The 21,566-nt window shown below is 43.9% G+C and overlaps 1 protein-coding gene across 1 annotated transcript; it reads right to left on the bottom strand.

Annotated features, from left to right (window-relative positions):
• Positions 1 to 2,575: 2,575 nt before the first annotated feature.
• LOC137535746 (beta-microseminoprotein J1-like) lies at positions 2,576 to 20,747 on the bottom strand. Its single transcript, XM_068257616.1, has 4 exons — positions 20,639 to 20,747; positions 15,599 to 15,701; positions 7,469 to 7,574; positions 2,576 to 3,123 (listed from the first exon to the last, which is right to left on the bottom strand). Exons 1-4 carry the CDS (start codon positions 20,639 to 20,641, stop codon positions 3,006 to 3,008), a joined length of 330 nt encoding a protein of 109 aa, XP_068113717.1. The 5' UTR covers positions 20,642 to 20,747; the 3' UTR covers positions 2,576 to 3,005.
• Between the last annotated feature and the right edge of the window lie 819 nt (positions 20,748 to 21,566).

The raw sequence follows: 21,566 nt of genomic DNA, 5'->3' as shown, positions 1-21,566 counted from the left end.
TAAATCACAGCCACGCTGCTGACAAACAGCTTGTCAGAGCTGGCTGTGTTTATCTCTATAGTGTCAGTCTGCTGCTCTCCCCGCCTCCTGCAGAACTCCTGTCCCCGCCTGCATCCCTTCCCTCCCTGCTGATTGGAGGGAAGGGACTGGGGCAGGGACCGGAGCTATGCAGGAGGCGGGGGAGCAGCTGAGACTGACACTACAGATGTAAACACAGCCTCACAGCACGGCTGTGATTTATGAGGGATTGCAGAGTGCAGGGGGACCTTAGTGGGGTTTGGGATAGCAACAGAGGCTGGGCTGTATAGGCAGATCCAGCCTCTGTATGCAGATAACATTCTTTAAACACACCTCGGGTTCTCTTTAATGGGCTCTTTATTTAGCACATCAGAGCAAACCGTTGTTGGACTTTGCTGTTATTTTCATGGGATCAGGAACGTGGCAAGTAACCTAAAGCATACATGAGATACTAGGTGTATATTTTCATAACACAAATACAGTAAATCTAGAAACACAGTGTAAGGGCTTGTTCACACTAAGAGCGATTTTGTTTTTTTTTTAGTGTTGGCAATTTTAAATATCACCTTAAAAGCGCTAGTGTAATGTTGCTCTATGTGAGTGTTCTCACATAAGTGATGAGCTTTCTTCTCAATCACAAATGCGGCTCCTGCACTATTTTCTGAGCGTTTGATCTTCAATACAAAGTATAGGGAAATCGCAAAGTGTTTGAAAAAGCGATTTGAAAAGCGATTTCCCAAGTGATTTTATGAACAAATACATTGGGCCTGATTCACAAAAAGACTTTAGGCATGATAAGCTTTGCTCCGCTGAGTTAGCACCGCTTTGTGCTTGTTATCGCGCGAAAAGTCCCGCGCGCAAAACTTTGCACGCGGGACTTTGCGCACGATAACAAGCACAAAGCAATCGTGCAATTCCGCGCGCAGCCCCATAGGGTTTAATGGCCGCATCGCGCACAATGCACCGCGCGCCGCGCGATTGCGCGCGCGCAAGTTTCATTTTATCACTCCTAAACTTAGTTTAGCTGTGATAAAGGGCTTTTCACAGGCATGCAAAGTGTTTGCACCGCTTTGTGAATCAGGCCCATTGTATTCATTCATTTCCGGGTCCAAGAGTTCACTTCCTGACTGACGTCAATGCTCCAAAAAAGCGCTTAGGAAAGTGCTTTTCTAAGTGTAAAGCGTAGGGAAAAGCGCTTTTAAAAGCATTAAACAAATCGCTCAGCGCTTGGGATTGCGCTAGCGATTTTGTAATGTGAACAAGGCCTAAAGGCATAATTAAGCCTACATAAAAAAACAGTTTAACTTTCATGGCCCTTCTTGCAACCTTTTGCAGTCATCCTGTGCCCACGCCGTCCTTCCGAGACCCTCCAGCGAGCTGTGGCGACCCCTCAAAACTGGTCGGTTGCGGCCAATCTGAGGCTACTGCGCATGCAATTATCCGGTACTGCACTTGGGCAGAATGCTGCCATGCACAGGGATGCCATTATAAGGGACATGGCGAAACAGTTTTGAGGGGGTTGTTTGTTGGAGGGTCTCGGAAGGATTGCACAGGGACAGGATGACTGCAAAGGGCTGCAAGAAGGGCCAGGTACGTTCAACTGTTGTTTTTTTTTATAGGCTTTAGATTTTCTTTAGTAAACAGAAAGCCCTTATGGAAGAAGCTCTACACTGTGAAAATGTGCATATTGCAATGTAATATTCCAGAAAATGTCCTAGAATCATACATACCATGATAAGATACTCACTAACTAGTTCTAAATTCTTCTATAAACCATGTTGTTATAAAATACCTTCAGTATTGCCTCAGTGCTTCACTTCACTACTGTTTTCTTCATATTTTTTTTAACGTTTACTATGTCAAGAGAATGGGTGGACATCATGCAGAACAATATGTCACAATACTATGGACCTCAGAAGACACCATGTCTGGCTCTGTGCAGTTCTGTCCATCATCACTGGTTACTGCATAGAGTACAGGGGGACCAGTGGCGTAGCTAAGGAGCTGTGGGCCCTGATGCAAGTTTTACAATGGGGCCCCCCAAGCTCTCTATACATAACAATTTATACGGCGCACCAAAATCTGCCAATGGCAACTACAGTGTCAGAGGTGCAAGAAGGGGATGGGGAACAGTTTGTTAATGAATACCACTATTCAAAGTATCTACAGAAGTAATTATTATGAGCATAGGACCAATAGAGAGCTCATTCTGTAGTTAAAGGAGGGCCCTTCGGGGCCCCTCTGGCCCAAGGGCCCCGATGCGGTCGCTACCTCTGCAACCCCTATTGCTACGCCCCTGAGGGGGACAGAGACAGATCAGTCAATGGAGATCTAAAAACAGGTGCAAATCCCACCACCAATACCTATGGGTGGCTTGCATCTAATAAGCCTAAGTGTGAGGGTAAGGAAACCCTCAAAGCATGGTGTGAAGCACGGGTCTTGCCACTGGTTTGCTCTGGACAGCTGTAAGGGGTGTAAATGTAACTTGAACATCAAGGCTTACGTCCCCGACTACTAGAGACCGGTTTTGAGAAAATAGTCAAGCCGAACACTCACACATATTTTCAGCCTTTATTTTTGTTCCAAATACATGCAAGTAGTACTTAAGCACTGGTGCAATGTTCTGTTCTGGTCAAGCTAGATGTACAGAGCTAGAGGAACTGAAGTAGATCTCAGGTGCTCAGATACCTCAGGGGGTACCTCTGCTGGAATAGAGGAGTACTTGAGCTTGTCACAATTAATCCATTATACAGTAGTAGATATTGAGATTACAATATTTGCATAAGCATTTTAGCATATTATGAGCATAAAGGAATATTTGAAAAGCATTTGTATACAATGATGAAGTCCTCCTAACAAACATATGCGTGTAAAGGGCTACTTGAGGTGATGTTTTTCTCAAGAAGGAGCACTTGGCAAACACTCTCTTTCATAAAGGAATTTAAGCTGTAATAGTATTGAGAAACACTGGATTCGGAGCCCAGGCCTTATTTTGGAAGGCAATTCTTTGTAGGATCTTCCTTAGAAACCAGCTTGGTGGTGCATGCCTCCATGTCATAAATTCGTGTACATCTACTTGTGTCATAGCTCATTGGGATGTTAATCCTAAAATAACCAAAAAATAAAAATCAATGAAAATAGTTTGAGGTATAAAATACACATGGTTGAAGCCCATCTAAAGCCATGCCGCCTACTTCAAGTGAATAAGAACCTTGACCAGCCAGTCGTGTCACTGCGGCCGCAGTGAGGCTGCTGAAGTTACAAGCAGGAGTAGTAGCAGTACTGTTGTCAGCAGTGTGGCAGTGGGATAAGCACTGGTGCTTCACTTGTTTTCCAGGACAGAATGCAAAATGAAGATGAAGGTCAACGTCACTTTGAGTTGTGTGATGGGGAAGAAAATAGGGCAGTGGGAGGTTAGTTTCATTATCCAGTGGATCAGTTAGGATTTGGAATTATTTTAAGCGGGGAGGGAATTTTTTAAATCAGTTGATTTGGGTGCATAGACCATCAGCTATACCATGCAATGACATAGACCACAATGTAAATTTGTACCTTTGGTGCTCTGGGTGGCTTACTTGGGTGCCATTATTGCTTGGGTACCAATAATGGGATTTGAGAGCTATTATTAGAGAGACTGAAGAATTTGTACACGGCTATTGACTTGGCCGCCGATGCTTGGCTATTAAATAACCACTGGTCGCCTACACTGTAGCAGAGTGTCGGCTGCTATTGAAGTATAGAGCGCCTGGACTCTGCTATTACATAGCCAGACTACGGATAATATCCCCAGGCATGGCACTGATATATCACCCATGGAGGAGGTTAAGTGATAGGAAGGTATAAATAGTTATGGGGAGAGGTAGCATCAGGTCGACAGGTAGAAGGGGTATTTAAAGAGAACCAAGCTACTCTTTTTTTCCTGCAGGTTATTCTGGTTTCTAATAGCTATAGGAGCTGCCATGCCCCCCTCCTCTTCTAGCTGCATTTATTTATCCAGGGCAGGTGTGAAGATAGCATCCATGACTTCTCTAGTATCAAACCTAGGTGATTTGCATAGCAACCGCCAAACCAACCATGCCAAAATTGTACATGCACCCCAAATTGCATATAGGGAACAAAAATGTGTGTATATATGTATATATATATATGTATATATATATATATATATATATATATATATATATATATATATATATATATATATATATACACACAGTATACACACACACTGTTTAGACTTGGATATATGTCAATTTTGTGTATAAGCTGACCCAAATATTTGACCCTCTTAAGCTGAAGTTTTTTGATGACTAAAGTATAAGTCGACTCAGGAAAGTGTGCCATTAAAGGTCAAAGTCTCCAAATTTAGTTATAGTACCCTGTGTCAAAGCAGGTGGTTTCGGCGCACGGTGCTCAGCACCAAAACTAAGTTTAGTAATGTTATACTGTGCGGAGCATGTAAGGGTAATTTGGGGCTCTGGTGCTCACTGGACCCCGAATTACTGCTGGGGACTTGAGCGGCAGCAGCTTGTGCCATCATTTGGCTCACCCTGCGCCCAGCTCACCCGCGGCGTACATATACTGTATGTACACTCCTATGGCCCCCAAGTGCAACCAATAAAACAATCAGTAACAGTAGGAATGTGTCTCATAATGCTGCATGTTTAAAAAGGGGGAAGGGGTTGCACAAGTGTAAGTCAAACAAAATATGAGTTCAGCCCAACCAGCATTATTACCCAACACAGCTCTGACATACAAAGGAGCACCTCCTCTAGGTTAAAGTGTCCCCAGTATTTACCCTGCACTTCTGGCACTTTTGATGGTGGATCTTTAAATATGTAATAAAACGTTACGAGCACAAAAGCTGTACATTAACAATCTTGTGTGAGCAGACTTCTCTCTACAGCAGGTAGGTACCTGCTAGGCTGCTCTGTCAGCACTGATGCTGTCAGAAACTGTCAGGGCACCAGTAGTGCAGGCAGTAAGACACACACATGGGAGATGGCACTGCGTGAATGGACGGGGTTCAGAAGTGCAAATTGTCACAGTAGAACCTGCATTTTAAAAGACTATAAGGCAAAGTTTAGTTTGTCCTTCTCAGCTCCCCCCCCCCCCCTGCATTATTTATTATCATCCCCTGTGAACCTGCATAACCACACCCACCCCTTGCACAGTCATAGTATATTTATGCAGATTGCATAAATCCAAAGTGTTCTGTCAGTAGTTAGTTGGAAGGCGAGGTGTTCAATTTAATGTTCACTGCCATTTATTTCACTCTTGCGCTTTGGCATTGTTCCCATTAGAAAGATGTAGAGAGATCTAGCATTTTGTACAGTTAGGCCCCGTTCACACTGCACGCGTTTCCAGCCGCGTTTTGGAAACGCGCGCAGGTGGCCGACACGCACGACATCAGACATTGCATAGAGTGCAATGTCTGATGTTCACACTGCATGCGTTCCGGACCTGTGCGGTCCGGGAACGCATGCTGCACGCATTTTTTGTAAAAACGCATGGCTGTCCCATTCACTTTTCAGTGATGGGATCAGCCACGCAACGCATACGAACGCGGATGGCGTGCGTTCGTACGCGTTGCGGTCCGCATGCATTGCGGTCTGCGTTCTGCAGTCTGAACGGGGCCTTAGAGTAGGACTTTCCGTATCCAGGACACTTTGGCACAGTCGGTGAGCTTAAACACTTGTACAAATGTCGTAAAGCATGAACAAGAGCCCCTGTTTGGTTTTTTTCCTGTTGTGTGATATATGTATCCAGTACATACTATATATAACTATATATATATATATATATATATATATATATATATATATATGACTATGGTAGTGACTAGACTGTGAGCTCATCTAAGGGACTGTTAGGGCTGGCTCACATTTTAAACACGAAATACAATCGCTTAGTGATTGCGATTAAGCATTGCATTTTTTGGGTAATTGCGCTTTGCAATTCTTTGTTTGCTCCCAAAATGCTGCATGCATTGATGATTTATACAAATTGCAAATGCTTCAGTGAGGATGGTCCCATAGGTATACAGTACATTATCACAGCGTTTAGCTGATCGCCAGTGATGAAACACTCCTCAAAAGCGACCCAGTGTGAATCAGCTCTTAGCAACAAGATTATATAATCTGTAAAGGTGGCCACACACCATACAATAAAATTATCCAATTTTGTCAGGCCTCTACAAGTGGTTGCCCATGGCATTGGCAACCCACCAGCTCAGGACTTTGACTACAGAACTGTTTTCCTTTCTAGGACCTTTAGACGTTCCCGTGCCTGGAATGTGCTATGCATCCCTGTTTACACGAGAGCAGGTGAGCTCACTTCCTAGAGTATGTTTTATAAGGACTTCTTTAATTGATGCTCGTTGCCTGAGCCTCAGGTTTCCTGAAAGACTTATACCTTTATGAGCTTATATCCTGGCTTTGATCATTGGCTTTGAACCTAGACTATCCATATGTCCTACATTCCTGGACCTCACCTGATTTGGACTAACTCCTGGCTTATCCCTGGCTACGTCTTCTGTCTGTTGCACCTGTGGCTCACATCGGATTATACACTCAGCAGTTGCCTTCGGGCGCACCCGTCTGGTCTCCAAGACTGCGCCCATCCGGCTTCACAGAGGATTCACGCTCCCCAGGTACGTGACAAATTTTATGGCAATTTGATAAAAACTATTTGTTGTCCCAAAAATATTGAAAGCTTTTTTTTTTATTCGTTTGAGAAATCGAATCGAATTCCCCGTTTTTATTCAATAAAAGAAGATCTGGAGGGTTGGATTTTTCGGATTAATTTTTATGAAAATTGAATGGTTTAGGGTAGATTGTCAGTTACTTGATGTACAGACCCAAGCAATTTCTTTTACGAGTTTTCAATCATTTTTTTTTCATAATTGGGTAAAAATTGAACATATGTGTGTGTGGTACATCTATCAGATTCTAGAAATGCTACAAATTAGTCGGAAAAATGTATTGCAATTGAAAAGATATTTAAAAAATTGTATGGTTCCTGCCATATTTACATCTTATTTTATGTTCGTCATTATACATGGATTAGCGAGCCTATTGGATCTACAGGGTGAACTATGCCACTATGGCTTGAGAACCTTTCCCCTGTATAACTTGCGTTCATTGTGAAGATAACTGTATTCATCCTGCGTGCTATTCTAATAGTACCTATGTTTTATATAATTTGCTACTGTATTTGTCTTTTCTTATTTCAATAAAAAAAATGATTGATAAAAAATTGTATGGTGTGTGGCCACCTTTAGGCTATTTTTACACATGGTGCGGTACGATTTCCAATCTCATTGAACTTAATGGGGGAGCGGCTGTGGAGAGTACCGCTATGCAACGGGATAGTGTGAAAGGAGCCTAAAGTGCTACAGAAGATGTTAGTATTATATAAATACAAACTAAATAGATTCAATTTTTCTTACCTGGAACAGCAACCCACTGATTGATCATCTCTGCATGTACAGCTCCAGCAATCTTTAGTCAACCATTTACTCCCAAACTTGTGAAGCTCTCCTTCAAAATGGCATCCTGCAAACATAAATGCCAAATTTGTCAGCTTATGTATAGTGTAATAGTGTGTAACTAGAGGGTCTACTTTTTTGTAGTATTTTTGCCAGACTTTACTGCAGACGCCTACCTGCATCTGTCCGAAAATATTACAAACAGTTTTTTGTTTTTTTGTTTTTGAAGGGGGGGGGGGGGGGGAATACCCGAATAATGGCATCTCTTAAAAAGGGTGCCTCCTTCACATCACTGCAAATCTTTTCTCTATTGGCACCAGGTGTATAAAAACAATTACATTGTTTGTAAAAGGGTGGCATAAAAATATCAGACAATCGCTTGTTATCGTTTGAAAAAAATGTACACCGCTCACCACCCCACCAAATTGGCCAAGAGCAGGATCAAATTTCGGTTTCCCAAGGGTCTGACCTCAAGATGGGACGTGAGTCTTTTCTATAATCTATCATTTAAGCTTTCAGGATGTCTCTTTGTATGACCCCTATCTCTTTTTAAATGATGTTGTGCTGTACCCTAACAATCCAGTTAATACAGGTTGTTGTTGGGGGGGGGGGGGGGGGGGGGTGTTATTTAGTTCTTAGTTAAACACCATATTGTATATTTATATGCACTTGTGTTATGTGTGTTATATGCCTTTAAGAGAAAAATCTCTGTATTAGTCACTGCAGCTTGTATTGTTAAGCCGCCCCTTTTGGGGAGGGGCTGTGTATGTATAAACTGTGGCTATTGAGAGAACTATTTTAGCTATGACTAAGGAGCGATTGTGAGGCTCCAATACGCGTGAGCTAATCTGTTGTCCAGCTTATTTATGCTTTAATAAAGATCGCACTTTTATATGCCAGAGAAGTGGAACTTCCTTCCTTTTACAATCGCTTGTTATCAACAAACTTACTTAACCACCCTGGCGTTCTATTAAGATCGCCAGGGCGGCTGCAGGAGGGTTTTTTTAAATAAAAAAAAAACTATTTCATGCAGCCAACTGAAAGTTGGCTGCATAAAAGCCCACTAGAGGGCGCTCCGGAGGCGTTCTTCTGATCACCTCCGGCGGCCAAAAGTAACACGGAAGGCCGCAATGAGCGGCCTTCCGTGTTTTGCTTACTTCGTCGCCATGGCGACAAGCGGAGTGACGTCATGGACGTCAGCCGACGTCCTGACGTCAGCCGCCTCCGATCCAGCCATTAGCGCTGGCCGGAACTATTTGTTCCGGCTGCGCAGGGCTCAGGCGGCTGGGGGGACCCTCTTTCGCCGCTGCTCGCGGCTGGCAAAGTGCCGGCTGCGTGTGCTGCTCTTTATTTCATCAAAATCGGCCCAGCAGGGCCTGAGCGGCACCCTCTGGCGGTAATGGACGAGCTGAGCTCGTCCATACCGCTAAGGTGGTTAAAGGACCACTCCAGTAAAAAAAAGGAAGCTGTTAAAATCTGACATAACTGACAGGTTTTGGACTAATCCATCTCCTCATCTATTCTCAGGGTTTTATTTGGTTTCAAAGGCATTTTCTGAATGGCAGTTCAATTGACAAAATAGTAAGATACCAGCCAGCTTCCCTACTCACTTGCACACTATATTGTCATATTGTCAGTTAGACGTAGCAACTGCCGTTCAATAAATGCTCTAGAAAACAAAGAAAATCTTAAGAATCTCCCATGAGAAAATGGGTTAGTCCAAAATCTGATGGTTTTGTCAGATTTTGGAGTGGTCCTTTAAACTTTTATATAAAAAAGTTTATTTTTGACTCCTCAATTATCTTTAAGTTAGGCACCGATGAGGGAGGGGGTCTAAGGGTTAGGTACCATCAGTGGGGGTCTTAGGGTGGGGCACCACTGGGGGGGGGGGTCTTAGGGTTAGGCACTACCAGTGGGGTCTAAGGGTTAGGCACCACCGGGGTAAGGCACCACTGGGGGAGGTCTTAGAGTTAGGCACCACCGGGGGGGGAGGGGTCCTAGGGTTAGGCACCACCGGGAGGAGGTTCTGTGTGAGTGTAGGGAGAGGTTAGGTTATAGTAAAAAATCAGTAAGTATTAAAAATATTTTACTATATCAACGAAGTAGTACAACCTCTGTAAATTAAACAATATTTTACCACTTTTACTTGTCATCATTTTAGTTAATTTAAAAAAAAATCGGTTACAGCATGGAATAGTAGAATATCAGTATTATAAATGATATTTTACGTCACATCCTGGCACCCATTTTAGTAAACGATAACCTGAGGAGGAATGATTACCATTGGTTTATTGCAATCAATTGGAGCCAATGATGCTTCTGCTGGGGCCTCGGGATCGGTGTACTTGCGTTTCCAGTGTGAAGGGACCCGAATAGAGAACTGCAATGGCTGCGGATGCAAATGGACGGCAGCAGTAGTGGCAGGGGACTGCCGTGAGCGGGTAGGAAATAGAATAGACCAGAAAACAGGGTGAAAAATTGATGCACAATGTAAGAAACTGATCCGTTTAAATGGAAAACGAATCCGTTTTTACAGGACCAATTTTTCATCTGGTATAGTGTGAGTCCAGGGTTACCTCTGTCCGCTGTGCTTTGATAATCCTCTAAACAGAAGTCAGGTGAGGAGGGGGCACAAGACATTCAACAATCCCATAGAGATGTTTTTAGAACTCTGCTAAAAGCTTGCTTTGGTGTTTGGAGCACATTTTGAAGAACCAAAATAGTACATCTGGGCCCAATTTACAAAAAAATCTAATAAATCTGAAATTGCTAAACTGCCAAGTACTGTGTATGAAAATGTATGTACCTGGCATGGCATACTGGCAATTCACACAGTAATTCCCAGTCATTGCTGTGCTGCCTGCACTGGCTACGGTGCTCACCAGCTAAATACAGTCTATTATGCAGAGAAATTTTATAAACATTTTCCCTGACACCAAATGTCACCCCCTGGCCCACAGAGTCCCTTCTCCTTTACATTAGACAAAGGTCCTTTACAAGAGGAGCTGGGTTTTCTTCCTCCTTGCAGAATATCCCCAAAATCAAGATTCATGTGGACGGGTATTTTTCAGGCAGCAGAGCCCCACGCTCATCTCAACAATTCTGGGCAATACTAGTTGCATAAAAGATAAGGGGTTTAAAAATGCTTGAGACATGCATTTTATTTATTTTAAAAAAGTAAGAAATTTGATATGGTTATAAAAAAATGAAGAACCAAGTAACTGGTGAACATAGCCTAAGGCTCTTTAGAGCGTAAATACAGTACTAGATGATCTTTTAATGCTTTATGTACAGTATATTATTTTATGGCTTTCGTTAAATAAAGGTTGCATGTTTGCCTTTGTGCAATATATTTCTAGTAAGGTTCTTTTTTATATATAATTTAACTAAATATATACAGTATTTAACTAACAGATGAAAATAATGTAATAAAGAAAACTTTGATGTTTAAAAGTGAAGAGCAGCATTTTGAAGTTTAAATAACTTTAGATGATATTGTGTAATTCAGAACTCATAAAGCCCCCTATAAAAACTTTTTGGGGGCTCCCTTAAAGTTCAGACTCCCTTATTCAGTGACAACCACAGCCAAGAAGCCCATCTGCCAGCTGCCACCATCTGCCAATGTCATATACTGTAGCAGTGCAGTCACCAGGATTATCCAGTGTGGAGAAGACAGCATCTGTTTTGGAGAGGGGACTCCTGATTTGGAGAAAGACGTTGGGAGTTCCCATAGCTCTGGGTTCCCCTGTTGTCACATGGGGCTGCTCTTCCTATTGATACCCACTTATACTCCCACTGGGAGAGAGGCATCCCCCCAAAAAAAATAAAATGATTACTGTATTTTTGGACTATAAGACTCACTTTTTCTCCCCAAAAGTGAGGGGAAAAGTCACTGCATCTTATAATCCAAATGCAGGGAGTTCCTGACTTGTGAACGCCTGCCAATACAAACCTCCAACCCGCCGCAATGTCAGGGACTCCCTGTACTGTGCCTATTGTGAGAAGGACACATGGGGACACATGGAGGGCACAGGGGGACACAAAGGGGCATAGAGGAGGACACAGGTGGACAAATGGGGGACAAAAGTGGTACAGAGAAGGACACAGTGAGACACAAGAGATACAAGGGGGCATGAGGTACAAAGGGGGCATAATCCACAAGATGCCCCTTAACCATGGATGCACCAGGTTTAGTTTATATTTTTTCCCCTGGTTTTTGTCCTCTAAACCTAGGTGCGTCTTATGGTGCAAAAAATACGGTAGTTTATGAATGAGTTAATAAAAACTTTAAAACATAAGTTAACTTACCTCAGAGGAAAAACTTCATATATGGATAAAATTCATTTATTAGGGAAAAAAGGGACAGGTTTAATGATACCCTAGAGTACAGACGAGTAATGGGATACCTTTGATCATGGGCGTAAGGGAGTAAGAAGATTAAAGTACATAAAATTATGATGGCAAAGAGGAGATGGACCCAGGATGGAGGAAAAACTGAGGAAAATGGAAGCTGGGGAGAATGGGATGCCTGGAATGTATGGGTAATAAATGTGGTGAATGGGCATATGATTGAGACTGTAAAAGGAAGATAATTAATTTAGGCGAAAGTTGTGATTTGAAGAATCAGTACCTAAGAAGAGATGATTACCAGGCCAAGAGAACGAATAAATAGGGAAATGTGGTTTGTAAATTAGATAAACTCTTGTGATACTTATTATGAACACCCAGCTGTGGGTTATGGTTGTTGTCCATTGTATGTGATATATATTAATGATGTGTATGACATTTTTCTAAAAATAAAAAATTTATTTAAAAAAATGCATTTATTAAAAAAAAAAAAAAAAATAGTTGACAACGCATTTCGGGGTCATTAACCTGCGTAAGGCCAATAAACAGTGTCTGCAGTTAAGTGTAGCACGTCTCGGAGCACCAATACAGTACACAGAAGGCACTTCTGTTCAACTGGGTCCCAGTCAGAAGATTAAAGGGTCGGAAATGAGGCAACAGGGGACCCTAGGGCCACAAGACTTCCCTCAAATCTTCTTGGACAGGTAAAAAACAGTGGTCCCTCTTTATAGTAGATTCTTGGTCCTGGATGAGGTACATTTTAAGATGTTGATGTGTTTTGTGTTGGCTTATTGTGTGTTCTTAAAAGGGTTTTATCTTGTTATGTCTTATTTTAGAATTTGATCTGGGTGACTGCTATTTGTAGCCGCAGTTTGCATTGTAAAAAGAGAATCGGGAGCCCAATATAGTGTAGTATGTCAAATAAATTGGTAAATGAAAAGAGTATAGAGTAATATTCACAAACCAGGGTTACCTCCAGGCAACCACTGTAAAGGCAGGTGGGGATATTGTCCTGTCCCCGCTCAGGGTTAAGAAGTCGCACTCTGCAGATGTGAAAAAGGGGTATCCCCCTCCACCAAGGGTGGATATTAGATATATTGTAGAAGAGAACAGAGGCGCCAAAAGAATAAAATCAATGCTTAAAAAGTATAAAAATGCTTAGGAGGTAGTGGTGCCAGGCGTTATCCGGACACATCACTGTCGTGTACTCCTACCTTTTATTTGCCTGATGAAGCGGATTTAACCTGTGAAACGCGTTGCAACTAACCCTTGGAGTTTACCAACAGGGGCGCCTCTAGGTATAGGCAGTACAGGCCATTGCCTGGAGTGCCATTAGTCCCGGGGGGTGCCATGTTGCTGGATTAAGCCCTGCCCCAAAATTAAGCCATGCCTCCTTCTGGCCCTCATGCCTTCTTCTGTCCCCCTGTACCTCCCGCTTCCCCCTCTGTGTACCTCCTTTTGTCCTCCTGTGCCTCCTTCTGTCCTCCTTTGTGTCTCATTCAGCCCCCCATTGTGTCACTTTTTATCCTTCATTGTGCCTCATTCTGTCCCCCTGTGTGCCTCCTTCTGTTTCCTTGTGCCTCCTTCTGTCTTCCTTTGTGACTTCTTCTGACCCTCGTGCCTCCTTCTGTCCCCTCCCTATGTCCCCCTGTGTGCCTTTTTCCTTACATGTATTTTCTTTCTTACATGTATTTTCTGGTGAAATGCTGCCGCTATGAGTGTAATTTCTGGTGAAACGCTGCCGCATTACAATTTTTTTGTGGTGAAACCTTGCCGCATTAAGGTCAGTGGCGTAACAATAGGCCCTGCAGCCCATGCTACCACAGGGGGGCCCGCCCCCCCTCCTGGGGCCCGCTCAGGGCCATTTTGTGGGGGCTGGAGGAGTGGCAGCATGAGGGGAAACCCTTGGCCACAGTCGGCGGGGAGAGGGGAAGTTCCCCCCTCTCCCTCACCTCGGGGCTCTCCCCTCTGCGCTCCCCTCCAGCTAGATACAGAGCGGGCAGCGGCAGGCAGATACATACATTCTGCCGTGCGATCCACCGCAGACTCCTCGCTCTAGCGGCTGACGTCACTTCCGGAAGTGATGTCACTTCCGGAAGTGACGTCAGCCGCTAGAGCGAGGAGTCTGCGGTGGAACGCACGGAATAAGGTATGTATCTGCCCGCTGCTCACACTGTAACTAGCTGGAGGGGAGCGCAGAGGGGAGAGCCCCGAGGTGAGGGAGAGGGGGGAAACTTCCCCTCTCCAAGCCGACTGTGGCCAAGGCTTTCCCCTCATGCTGCCACCCCTCCAGCCCCCACAAAACGGCCACGAGTGTGCCCCAGGGAGGGGGGGGGCCCGCTCTGAAATTCTGCAGGGGGGCCCGGTGGGGCCTAGTTACGCCCCTGATTACAGTTATTTCCTGATCAAACGATGCCACATTACAAATATTTTCATGGGGGAAAGGCGCCATGGGGCGGGGGAGTGCCAAAGGTTTTCTCGCCTGGAGTGACAAAATAGCTAGGCGCGCCCCTGTTTACCAATAAAGATACCTTGTCTTGAATACACAGTCTATGTGTCTGCTTGCAGGAGGTAAGTCCACCACTACCTCCTAAGCATTTTTATACTTTTTAAGCATTGATTTTATTCTTTTGCCGCAGTTTGCATTGTGGTTGGCCCCCGACGTCCACTATTTTCCAGTAAAGTTGGGCGGAAAGGGGGGGCTAATTTAGGTCGTCACGGGGTAAGGTTAGGTGCCCACTTGGGGGGAGTTAAGGTTAGGCGCTCACCAGGGTGGGTTAAGGTTAGGTGCAAACCAGGGAGGGTTAAGGGGGGGAAGGGGGTTCAATTTAATTTCTGCGCCCTTTAGACAGAATTTTTTTTTTCGATAAACCCAGTGCCAAATTAACTTCCGGCACTTTTGAATCTATGCCAGTTTTGAGGGACTTTTTTTTTTTTACTTTCCATCTAACTATATTGCATTTTTGGATAATTTTGCAAAAAAACGTTTCTGTTTTTGGGAAAATATTTTTAAATAAAAAGCTGACAATTTTACTCTTCTGTTTTCAGTGCCTTAGTGTTATGCTCTCCTGTGCACATAAGACCTATCACAATTTTATGTGTGTAGCTGAACCCGCGATGCGTTAGGACATTACGCATATGTGCGCATGTACAAGTGTTGGCGAAAGTGCACATGTACGTAATTCAGAGTTTGGCACCAAACTACTCGATCCTTCCCTATAAATGTCCTTTCAGCCATCCAGCCAGTGCTGTTTGTTCTGACAGCCTGGGTTAACCTATACCTTGCTGCAGCCTGCACCACTGCTATTTAGCCTTGTTACTATATTGCTCTATGTGACCTGGCCTGTGACCTTGACTCTACCTGCAATCTGCCTGCCCCGACCATTGGCTTGTGACCTTGACCTTGTTTGCCTTCTGTTTGGCTCTACTTTTTGCCTCTGACCTCGACTACATTTTATTGCTGCATGCCCTGATCTTTGGCCTTACTTAGACAGTGCTGATTGACTCTGTGCATTGCAGTTCCTTCTGTTCTCCTCAGTCAAGGTGGGGCAATCCCAGGGTACATGATCTGGTGGCCACAAGGCAGCATCCACTGTGCCTGTGGCCAGTTAGAGAGCTCACGTCTACCAAATGTGAATGTGTCTGCAGGGCCTGCTTAATAAGCCCACATAACACTGAGTACACAGCAGCTTTAACATTTTAAAATAACGTTTGTTTAAAAAAAGGAGAATAGAAATGACTTACCCTTCATATGTTTATGTTCAGCTGATGTCCTTCGTTGAAAGCAGGATGCATCACATGCATCAAGGAAGGATCCAACAATGACCACAGCAAACACAAGGTACTTCTGAAGAGCATTGAAATAAACACAGCATTGTTGAACACATGTTTTGATATGCCCTATAGATAATTCTGACAACAATCCTTGATTCATTGATTGGGCTATGGCTGGCTAGCACTTTTTGTGCAGCATGCATGTTTCAAATGATGTGTCCAAACTAGTGATGGGCAAATATGGCCATTTTCCTTTCGCCATAATTTGAGCTCATCCCTGTTCCAAACTGATACTTCAGGACCATTATTGTAGTAGCTCTGACCCAGCTGGCATCTCACAAGAGTTCACCCTTCCACGCTGACTCGAGCCACATGCTTGATCTCCATACTATTTTTCACTTGCTTATTTATCACTTGTTTTTACAGGTTTATTTACTCATAAGTTATTATTAAAGAGGCACTGTAGTGACACATAGTAGAATGCAGTAAAATATTCAGAATACCCACTTTGAGGCCTGGTGCACACCAAAAAACGCTAGCAGATCCGCAAAATGCTAGTAGATTTTGAAACGCTTTTTCTTATTTTTCTGTAGCGTTTCAGCTAGCATTTTGCGGTTTTATGAAGCGTTTTTGGTGTAGTAGATTTCATGTATTGTTACAGTAAAGCTGTTACTGAACAGCTACTGTAACAAAAACCGCCTGGCAAACCGCTCTGAAGTGCCGTTTTTCCTATACTTAACATTGAGGCAGAAACGCATCCGCAATCCAAAATCTGCAGCAGCCCGGGAGTATGCGTTTCTGCAAAACGCCTCCCGCTCTGGTATGCACCAGCCCATTGAAATACATTACCCTAGCGGATCCGCACCCGCAAGCGGATCGCAAACCGCAGCAGAACCGCTCTGGTGTGCACTAGGCCAGACTGTATATTTCCTGGTTTTAGCACCATAAACACTTCCCATATCTATATATTGCAGCACTGTATATTGAATGTACTCTCAGTGATGTCTAGCCTAGGTTTAGCTATGTTGAATTTTCTGGAAGACCAGGTATCTTTGCGATGGATTTTGAACTCTCAGTAATCAAACATTCCACAGAGATCACCTGCCAGGACATGTTACCACATGTGATCAATGTCAGAATGTAAACCAGGGAGAGGAAAGATTTTACAATAGGCAAACACTGACTAAATGTATACATTAATATTGTAAAAAAAATTAGGCAATTTTTTTTATTATGTTATTTTCAATGTAGTTCCTCTGAAATTATTGCAATATTACTAGTGCTATTTTCTGTCTGATCTCAGATGGTGATGTGTTGTCTATCTTTTCTCACTCCTGAATATTGTTTTCTCTTTATAGCTCTTGTGTCTCCTGAGGAAGTTAGTGACTGATTACATAATGCATCAAGATGTCTCCCGCAACAGAGTTGTGTGGTAAGCAGTGGCATAGCTAAGGAGCTTTGGGGCCCCAGTGCAAGTTTTACATTAGACTCCACCCCCAAGGAGCTTTGGGGCCCCAGTGTAAGGTTTAGATTAGACTCGCCCCCCAGGAGCTTTGGGGCCCCAGTGCAAGTTTTACATTAGACTTCCCCCAAAGGAGCTTTGGGGCCCCAGTGCAAGTTTTACATTAGACTCACCCAAGGAGCTTTGGGGCCCCAGTGAAAGTTTTACATTAGACTCCCCCCCAAGGAGCTTTGGGGCCCCAGTGCAAGTTTTACATTAGACTCCACCCCCAAGTAGCTTTGGGGCCCCAGTGTAAGGTTTAGATTAGACTCACCCCCCAGGAGCTTTGGGGCCTCAGTGCAAGTTTTACATTAGACTCCCCCCAAGAAGCTTTGGGGCCCCAGTGCAAGTTTTACATTAGACTCCCCCCCAAGGAGCTTTGGGGCCCAAGTGCAAGTTTTACATTAGACTCCCCCCCCCCCCCCCCCCAAGGAACTTTGGGGCCCCAGTGCAAGTTTTACATTAGACCCCCCCCCCCCCCTTTCCCCTCCAGGACTCCATACATAACAATTGATATTGCGCACCAAAACCTGCCAAGGACAACCACAGAGTCAGAGGTACAAGAAGGGGATGGGGAAAAGTTTAATGATTACTACTAGTCAAAGCATCTATAGAAATGATCATTACCAGCACAGGACCAATAATGAGCTAATACTGCATTTGAGACCTCTGGCCCAAGGGGCCCAGTGAGGTCGCAACCTCTGCATTGCCCATTACTACACCAATGGTGGTTACTACCCTATGCCTCCCTCCACGGTCACATTTCACTGCTTACAGTTATGTATTGTAATGTTATTTTCATTCATGATATCCTCACCACCCTTATGTTATATTACCCATTGCAGAGGACTTCTCACAGTTCGGAGGAATTCTGTTTACTTGCACATTTTAAATCCTGTACAAATAAAAAATGTCTAACTTATCTACTCATTTTGATTAGGTCACACCAAATTTAACACACCTGCTTACCATTTACAGTACACCTGAGACCTTGTAACACTAAAGAGTAGGTGCCCATTTCCATTACATGTGGTGTGATGCGGCTACACAGATACATTGCACCCCGGCCAAACTGAAACCAATCCACGGCAATGGAACAGTTTCCATTGCGTCTGCATATGTGGAGCAGTGTGGAGCGATCCGAAAATCTGCGGCATGCTGCATACTCTCACACGGGCGCATCCGCGTCCCGCCTCCTCCTATTTACTTCCGCATTGGGGAGATGCGGAAGTGACGCGAATGGGAGCGGAAGTGATGCGTAGCTGCATCGCATCCCTTAAAGAGACTCTGTAATCTCAAAAAGATCCCCTGGGGGTTACTCACCTCGGGTGGGGGAAGCCTCGGGATCCTAATGAGGCTTCCCAAGCCGTCCTCTGTCCCACGGGGGTCTCGCTGCAGCCCTCCGAACAGCCGGTGACAGGCCCGACTGTAAAATCAATATTTACCTTTGCTGGCTCCAGCGGGGGCGCTGTGGCTGCTTTCCGCTCCGAACTACACGGAAATACCCGATCTCAGTCGGGTCCGCTCTACTGCGCAGGCGCCGGAAACTTGCGCCTGCGCAGTAGAGCAGACCCGACGGCGATCGGGTATTTCCGTGTAGTTCGGAGCCGACAGCCGTCAGAGCGCCTGCGCAGGAGCCGGGAAGGTAAATAATGACGTCATCTTGTACGGAGGGCCACAGAGAGACCCCCGTGGGACAGAGGATGGCGTGGGAAGCCTCATTAGGATCCGGAGGCTTCCCCCACCCGAGGTGAGTACCCCCCAGGGGATCTTTTGATGTTACAGATCCTCTTTAAGCTCCTATTCACTAGTGGAAACAGGCCCTAACGTGATCCCGGGGAGCAAAAATGTCTAATTTTGACATTTTTTACTTAGGGGTGTTCTTACTTTTGTTGCCAGGGGTTTAGACATTATTGGCTGTGTGTTGAGTTATTTTTATGAGACAGCAAACTTACACTGTTACACAAACTGTACACTGAATACTTTACATTGTATTAAAGGACCTGATGCGTTAATATTGCCATGCACAGACATCGCACGACAATATTGCCTCTACTATCTATCCTGTGTACTGCAAGTAACGCTATTAATGTGACCCACTATACTCGACTAGTGCAACTGTTGCTATGGTTACTAATGAGCATTATCTTTAGTCGTGTACGTTACCTTAGCAACGGTCATACTAGTCAAGTACCGCAAGTTGGGCTTAAAGAGGAACTCCAGCCTAAACAAACATACTGTCATTAAGTTACATTAGTTATGTTAATTAAAATAGATAGGTAATATAATATTTTACCCACACTGTTTTAAAAGAATAGGCAAATGTTTGATTTCATGATGGCAGCCATCTTTTTGGTTGAAAGGAGGTGACAGGGAGCATGAGACACAGTTCCAACTGTCCAGTGTCCCGAGCACCTCTCCCAGTTGCTAGGCAACGTGAATAGCATCAGCATCAGGGAAAAAAAGCCTGGGCTTTTTTTCTTTGATGGGTGGAGCTTAGCTAAAAATGCAGCTAAAAATGATGCTTTGGTAAGAAAAACAAAGTTCTGATGCTGTGAAACTGTTAAAGAAATACAAAGCCTTTTCAGTTCTGCTGAGTAGATTTTTAGTCCGGAGGTTCACTTTAAGGAGGAACTGTCACAAAAATCTTAAAATTTAAACACATACAAATAAGAAGTACATTTCTCCCAGAGTAAAATGAGCCATACATTACTTTTCTCCTATGTTGCTGTCACTTACAGTAAGTAGTAGAAATTTGACATTACCAACAGATTTTGGACTAGCCCATCTTCTCATAGGAAGGTTCTCAGGGTTTTCTTTATTTTTAAAAGCTCTTAGTGAATCGCAGTTGCTCTGTCCAACTGTCAAAATAGTGTGCAGGGAGCCTGGCCAGCATCTTTATGTAAATCTTTTTCGGGGAATGTCTTTATAAAGAATAAAGGCCATGCTGAGAATCCCCTATAGAGAAATGGACTAGCCCAAAACCTGTCAGTAATGTTAGATTTCTACTACTTACTGTAAGTGACAGCAACATGGCTCATTTTACTCTGGGAGAAATGTGCTTCCTATTTGTATGTGTTTTAAATTTTAAGATTTTTGTGACACTTCCTCTTTATAGCACGGAACACAGTTACGCTGTGTTTTTGGGCTTGACGCAGGAATCAAGGCAATATTACCATGGTTTCCTGTATCAGGCTCAAAGTGTCATATCTTCAGTGTTGTCCCATGAAAGATATAATAACATAGTTCAAAAAATGTGAGAGGTCTACTTACTTTTGTGACATATTGTATCTCTTCTTAACTATCTTCACTTGCCTTTTTATTTCCCCTTATTTGTTTACTTATATTCCACTTCAGGTGAAATATAAGTAAGGCGAGGTAATTCAGGAGAAAAGGTTTGCTAATCAACACAAATGTCTGTTTTTTTTAGTGCAGCCAATGTTTTTTAGTGCAGCCACTTATAAAAATAAACACTGAATATGAACATAAAGGAAAGCAGACAGACTTACCATTGCTTGCTAAGTTCGATTCTTTGCTTTGTGGATAGTTCAGCAGAGCTATTTTGTTTGTGCCTGAAATGACTGAAACTGATGCTTGTGAGCTCTGTGGTGGGATATTTATACAATTGCTGGTTCTCAAGAAATGATAATGAATTTTCTTGTGAAATCAAGACACGCCTGCTACAGGTTTTTTTTTCTGATGGGCAGATGTCTTTTCATCCAAACTAACTATGTAACTAACAGAGGCATAGCTACAGATTATGGGGCTCCATAGCAGAATTTGATGGGACCACCAGACCCAGGCAACCTTAAACAATTCCACCTGCCCCTACCCTATGGGGTATGAGTTGACTGGGCAACAGGGGTGCTCGGATAGCACTTTTTAAAATCCAAATTGATCCGGATCCGGATACCCAGATATCCGGATCGGATATCCGAATCTGACTGTTCAGATATCCGCGTTCCTACGGATATCCGAACGCATTATCCGGGCTATCCGGCTGGATTCGGATATCCGGATAGAAAATCCGGAAGTGCCCTTTAAATTGCTTTAAAAAAGTTTTTTAAGGGTAAATGAGGCATGTAGCATCATTATTTTTTAAAGGCGAACACTAATTGATGATGTGGGGACTTAAAATCCCCCCCCCCCCCAAAAAAAATGGCTGTCAATTAACATTAGGCCTAGGTTACAGACAGCGGTCGTGCAGCCCACATTGTGTCCAAAGTCCAACCGCACAACTGGGACATGACAGTTTTCAGCCAAGACACCTCCAAACAATTACGCAGCAATTGTGTTTTGGGTTAAATATAGGTGGTATCAGTGGCCTGTGGCACCCTGGCCTGGCGGTGGGAGCTGCACAGGCAGCAGGAGCAGGGCAATGCAGCAGCAGCAGGTGTAACGTGTGCCAGGAGCATGCCGGACGTGGCACGTGGCAAT

This window comes from Hyperolius riggenbachi, chromosome 10 (genome assembly GCF_040937935.1).
Source record: "Hyperolius riggenbachi isolate aHypRig1 chromosome 10, aHypRig1.pri, whole genome shotgun sequence".
Classification (NCBI taxonomy): Eukaryota; Metazoa; Chordata; class Amphibia; order Anura; family Hyperoliidae; genus Hyperolius; species Hyperolius riggenbachi.
This window is presented reverse-complemented; position numbering and strand designations above follow the sequence as displayed.

Coding starts and splice junctions, on each gene's coding strand:
- LOC137535746 (XM_068257616.1), bottom strand. Junction 7,575..15,598: donor TGAACATAAACATATGAAGG/GTAAGTCATTTC, acceptor TTATGTTTGCAG/GATGCCATTTTGAAGGAGAG. Junction 3,124..7,468: donor TCAGTGGGTTGCTGTTCCAG/GTAAGAAAAATT, acceptor TGGTTATTTTAG/GATTAACATCCCAATGAGCT.